This window comes from Oratosquilla oratoria, chromosome 7 (assembly GCF_046742065.1).
Source record: "Oratosquilla oratoria isolate Oo_2021 chromosome 7, ASM4674206v1, whole genome shotgun sequence".
Lineage (NCBI taxonomy): Eukaryota > Metazoa > Arthropoda > Malacostraca > Stomatopoda > Squillidae > Oratosquilla > Oratosquilla oratoria.
Window position 1 is genome coordinate 63,547,457 of NC_134783.1, and position 6,000 is coordinate 63,553,456.

A 6,000-nucleotide genomic window follows, 5' to 3' on the forward strand; every position below is an offset into this window, starting at 1 on the left:
TGAATAATTTTCACGAATCATATCCTGTATGACATGAATTAGATGTAGACTGCATTTCTAGAGAATTTAGATTAGACAAACCAACCAATAGATACGTCTTAGGGAGTAGCTTCTTTGTAAAAAGAATTCACCGCACCAATTTATGTAAATACCGGATTCCACTTTCCTTATGCAAACTTATTTACTCATTTTTGTACAGTTACGTAGATCATTAATAACGGTGTCCTGTTTGGTTTAAGGGCAATTCAGAAAAAAAACAAATCTAAATAGAAATTGAAAATAATAGGTAAAGTAAAAATTTTAACATGAAGAAAAATGGGATATGATGAACCCACGTACAGTTATTAGAATATGAAGAAATGTAATATCCAGTTGATATGATATGGAAGAACGTAACTGATAATTTGATATTCTCCCTGTGCCCTAAATTCAGCTCCGAGGTGAATAAGTTGTACGACAAAACAAATATCTATAAAATGTTTTGCCAATTTCACAAGGCTATTGTATCTTTTCCCTCGCTCATGTATATATATATATATATATATATATATATATATATATATATATATATATATATATATATATATATATATATGTATGACTTGTCTCCCACTATCGGAAAATAAGATTAGAAGAACAATATATCTGTATATTTCGACCACTTTGAAGAAGACCACAGACAGTGGTCGAAATATACAGATGTATTTACTTCTAATCTTATTTTCCGATAATGGGACACGAGCCTTATTCTACTAATGTGCTACGACATTACTCATCTCTGATGTATATGTATGTATATATATATATAAAACTCACCTTCCGAAGTAGATGTTTCTTCTCATGTTAACGCACCTCATTTTATAAACAAAATCATAGTAATAAAAGTAGATAAATAAAAAGAAACAAAAAAACAGAAGAGTTAAGGATCATGCGGTTCATCGTTGTTCGAACTTCTGTTACATTTATCCTCATCTAACCTGACTTGACCTTTTCACCCTTAGGTAACGAAATCGTCAACTGCCGTTACGGGGCCACCTACGACAAGGTCATGGGAGTTGACCTGAGACAGGCACAGAGGTAAGAGGGCAACCCCATCGGGTTGGAGGAGTCGGGGGCTGATTTCGCAAATACCCTCAGCTGAATGAATATGTGGTGGTCATCATAATATCCTATTTACTGAGATCGACTTTCATGGCCCGCTACAGGACCTTTCCTTTCCATCTTCGCTTCTACATGCATCTTTTCCATACAGTGTTTCAATCGATGTCCACACAGAACCACAAGGGCTGGTTAGCCTTTGACTAGCAAACATGTCTTAGAATGCCAGCCGTCACTGAATGCTTTAGCTTTACCCTATGATCTCTTGTATACACTAGCTTTCCTTTGTTTCACACAGTGGATATGGTAAGATACTCTACCACCCACTAGATTGTTTAGCTTTATCTTATGATCTCTTGTATACACTAGCTTTCCTTTGTTTCACACAGTGGATGTGGTAGGATACTCTACCACCCACCAGATTTGTCAGACTGTCGCCCGGTAGGCATACTTTAGGGTGCGGGCACGCTGCACTCCCTGACAGCGCGAATCCCCACGTTAGACACAACCTACAGTTTACCTCTTACCACCCAACATGACGAACCGCGACTCACGACGCAGCAGTTTGTGTGGAATGTGTCTGCACCCTTTGGGGATATAAGTAACAACGTCTTCGCTACTTTTACTTCACACCTTGGCTCGTAAACACGATGATTCCATTCACTTCACACAGTGATACAGTCAGAATTTCGTGCAGCCTCAGGTTAAGTTAAAGTCTTTGATTAGGTGACCATCTCTCACATGTACTACCGATGATTTCTTTAAGATGAAGTCTGTTATTAACATCTGGAGAGTCATTGGCCAGCTCGAAGGGTCATACTTCACAATAATTCCTCTTTCAATTTAGTGACAGATACTGTTTTTGTAAGGTTCTGTTGCTGTATATCCAGTCTTTTTTTCTTACCGGCAGTGTGTCTGAATTTACGCAGCTGGTTTATGTCTACTGCATTCGTCTATGGTTTGTGTAAATCAGTGTGAGTTGTTAATTGGTTTGTCACTACACCATATGATCATTTACATACCAGAGTGTTCAGTGTGGTCATTAGTACTCTTTGACCACTTCCACTAACTCTTTCAATACCGATGAGCTCTGTATAAATTCTATCGTCAAAAGTCACGTATTTTTTTGGGGGGGGGGGGAGAAGGGGGGTGTCTTGATGGAATCAAACTCCGTTCTGAAAGGTTTTCGATCCCTCGAGGTCCACCTCAGGGTGAGGTCGTCTCCCTGAGTTAATGAAATCGTCAGACGCTTATCATGATAGAATCTATACAGGGCGCCACGCAAGTGAAGTATTCACTGACAGAAATACGAATGACCTTCCTTCAAATCCCATTTAGACGCGCCCGAAGCACCCGGGGTGAATCGGTGGACGTCACCCCTGCGCCAGTTGATGTCACCCTCACCCCACCCCACATCACCCTCACCCCGCCTGAGGTCACCCTCTCTCTGCCGGCGAGAGTCAACCTCACGTCAGTTGGCATAAACATCACGTCAGGAGCCGACGAGCGGGAACTGACGCTGATCTACGACGTGCCTCCGAACTCGGGGACATCCCCCAGTTCGGAAGTTCTCGAGGCGCCGCCCTGCAACTGCAGCAAGAGTTACAGCCAGGAAGGTTCCCTGAATGCCCAGGACGGGGCAGACGGAACCTCCTCACAGATCAACCTGAAGGAGATCGGGTAGGAAGCGCCACGACCAGGTTCCTCGCAAGGTTGTTCTGGCCCCCTGGCTGCCACGGCAGGCATGACCCCTTCGTAATGATGACATGGTTTACAGGATCTAGTAGTAGTCGATACCAGACGATCTTATTCACCAGAGAGGCGTACTTAGTCCAAAACGGGACCTCAGTTGACCGAGGCCCGGTCTGTCCCACCCAGTGTAGTGAATAAAATCGCCTTGTTTTAGCCAGAACAAAAAAACACAAGAGGAAATGTTACCATAACAAAGGGGTCAAGTCAAGAGAATCACTGCGACTATTCTGGCAGAGTCCGGGGATTTTCATTCAGTCAAGTAAAACTCGACTGATTTTTTGGTCGAATTTGGCACCAAACTTCATGTGTGCAGGAAGACCTCCTCAACTGAATGAAATCACCTGACTACAGCCAGAATAGAATATGCGAGTCGATTTCTGCAGCGAGAAGGTTATCAAGGTAAACACAATGTGAGGACGGACTCTTTATTGGTGCGACGTTTTGTTTGATACAACTTTATCAAGAACTTCATCCAGTTTCATGTACTTGATAAATCTGTAACGAGCAAAACGTCCTACTAATAAAGGCCTCGTCCTCACTTGTGGTGTTTATTTTGGTAGACTTCTCGCCAACTGCCAGTTTCATACAGAAGGTTATCAACCGTGCCTCGTACAAAACCTGACTAAATTTCGTCTTGACCATTTAACCACGGGTTCTGCTGTTTAACCTCAACTCCAGTGGAGATTAAACTTCGTCCTTAGCAAATAGAGTTTAGTCCCGCCAAATTAACCTTCCTGAGGCATAAACAAACCTTGTTGTTTGTGAATAAACATAGTTCTTATAGATACCAACAACCTGTGGAGAGGATTCTCTGCCTGCTAGGGAGCCTTGTCCCAGGGAATTGAGTCTTCAGCTTCGGTCACAACTTCCAAAATTGCTGGATTCAGCAATACGGCTTGACTGGCCAGCCATTTACCCTGTGGCAGCTACTGATTCTCGCTAGGTGGGAGGCAGTAAGAAACTATCGTTACTCAGCATTTATTCAACAACAAAAAATCACTCTTTTTCTTAAGGACTTTCAATGGATAACAATAAGTAAATGAATAAACTAACACAAAAGAAAAATCTCAAATATAGATTTTGATTTGATGGAAATATACTATTCACTTCTCATATGACCTCGGTTGTATGCAAGCGAAACAAATCTGTGTTCGCAAGGCCGAAGAGATCCCACGTCAACTTCATTAGTTCCATGAGGTTATCATAAATCTCACATTATAGAGAAAGTTTGTGAGCATAAAGTCCTCTGGAACGTCAGACATATTGCTAGACAAAGGCTTATGTTGTTATGATCAGCTGATTCCGGTACCAGTGGACTTGGCGAATGGTGTGACCAGACAGCTGCACGTATTGCTGTCAAGCCAAGGAAAACAAAAGCCAGTCTAGCTTTAATAATAGAAAACGTGACCGTAGCTTTAGGCAGTAATGTCCAGTCAAAAGACTGTCAACAAGAGAACAGACACGAGATTCTATCCAAAAGCTAAGGTATCCCTTCCCGCATGAAAATAGTTTAACAGATATCCTGTAGATGTCATGTGTGTAGAACATAGAGAACTACTTGCTAGTCAATGAGCACGATGCGTGAATTAATTTGCATGAAAGAAAAATGACTGAAAATAAAAACAAATACTTTGTCATGAATTACAATACTTTCCCAACCAAGAGAAAGAGAAGAAAACCAAAAAATGAGGAACAGAAGAAGAGCAACGATGAGGTCACCAGAAGCTGCAGAGGAGACGACGATATGAAAACATGTGAAAAAAGAAAGAAGAACAGATAAAGGATCGAAGCCTGCATTTGCTGACGTTTGTAGTATCCCATTCCTTTCTCTTGGTGTGTAGTGAAACAAATGCATTACAACCTAGCTTTGCACGAAGTTAGAAATAATGTTAAAGAGTTTCTGTAGCGTTTATGTTATATTACCTTAGTGTTTGCACTAACTCTTAAAACTTACCTTGAATCTTTTAAGTAACATGACATGCTATATAGATTCTATGATGGTCAACGATGGACGAGTCCATTATTCAGCTGAGGGGTGGACGGTCTACAACCTGAATAAGGCGTCTTTTGACTGAGATCCCTTCAGGTATGGGTGGCCTTAATCCCCTCTCAGCTGTTTAATAAAATCGTCTGGCGTTTAGTACAATAAATATGTCAAGTGTGCCACTTTGATTAAGGGGTTAGTGTAGGTTAATATGAATGAATTCTAGTGTAGTTGTGTTATTGGGACGGCATACTACAATTTAGTGTTTTTAGAGTTGGTAATGTTGCATCCTGCCTAAAACTATGTTTGTTAGTCTCTAAGGCATTACTGTTATGACCTTAAACTAGATATATGTGTATATATATAGTTTTATATTTAGAAACCACTCTGTACGAGCGGCCAAGGTAATTTGCAAACAAAGCTTCGCAAAATAAGTTTACTCAGTCAATTTCGGAGTTTGCTGCGAAAATCAAAACACCAAACCATGTAGCAGCAGAGTAAGGAGTTGAAGTATCGACACATACTGGTGCCACGACCTGACACGGTCTCTTCTGACACAGGGAAGAGATTCCGACACAGGACCAGCTGGGCATCACGATCTCGTGTCTGTTGGAGTGCAACCGCCGTCAAGGGCGATGTCTCGCCCTCGCCCTCGAGACCTCGCGCTCGGCCGTCCAGCGCTGCTTCGCCCTCAGTCGATCTGCCGGAAGCAATCCAGCAGCTCTTTCCGCCGCCCCCGAAGTCTCCTACTTCGAGAAGGTCTGCATTCCGGGTAAGTCTCACTCGTGTACTATGTATGTGTGTATCTGTGTGATTCATCATGGTCTTGGATCACGTGTTGGAGCTCAGAGCTCATGTATGACCGACCTATGGGTAATGCTGTTACCTGACACCTACACACACACAGCTCCCCGTCCACGATTCGCAACGCACCGATACTAAAATTGTTTCAGCCTTGGGGGGGATTCGAACCAGGATCGCCGAGGTGGTGGTCGCGATCGCTAATACTGCGCCGTTGAGCCGTGTGTGTGTGCGTGCGGGCGTGAGTGTATATGTGTACGTTCGTGTGTCAACACTCCAGGCATGTAAATCATTGACATTTTCCCTCCGTTTCCCCGCACCCACAGAGCAGAGCTGCAACAAGGCTTGGGCCTTCGTGCGCGTTC

The 6,000-nt window shown here is 42.7% G+C and overlaps 1 protein-coding gene across 1 annotated transcript in view; it reads left to right on the plus strand.

The window, feature by feature from the left end:
- LOC143026824 (uncharacterized) overlaps positions 1–6,000 on the plus strand; it is a 123,792-nt gene that overhangs the window by 94,949 nt on the left and 22,843 nt on the right. Inside the window, exons 23-25 of the mRNA XM_076187601.1 lie at positions 1,002–1,077; positions 5,395–5,606; positions 5,962–6,000. The exon at positions 5,962–6,000 is cut by the window's right edge and continues 100 nt beyond it. Coding sequence (XP_076043716.1) covers positions 1,002–1,077; positions 5,395–5,606; positions 5,962–6,000 — 327 coding nt within the window. The remainder of the gene's footprint in view (positions 1–1,001; positions 1,078–5,394; positions 5,607–5,961) is intronic.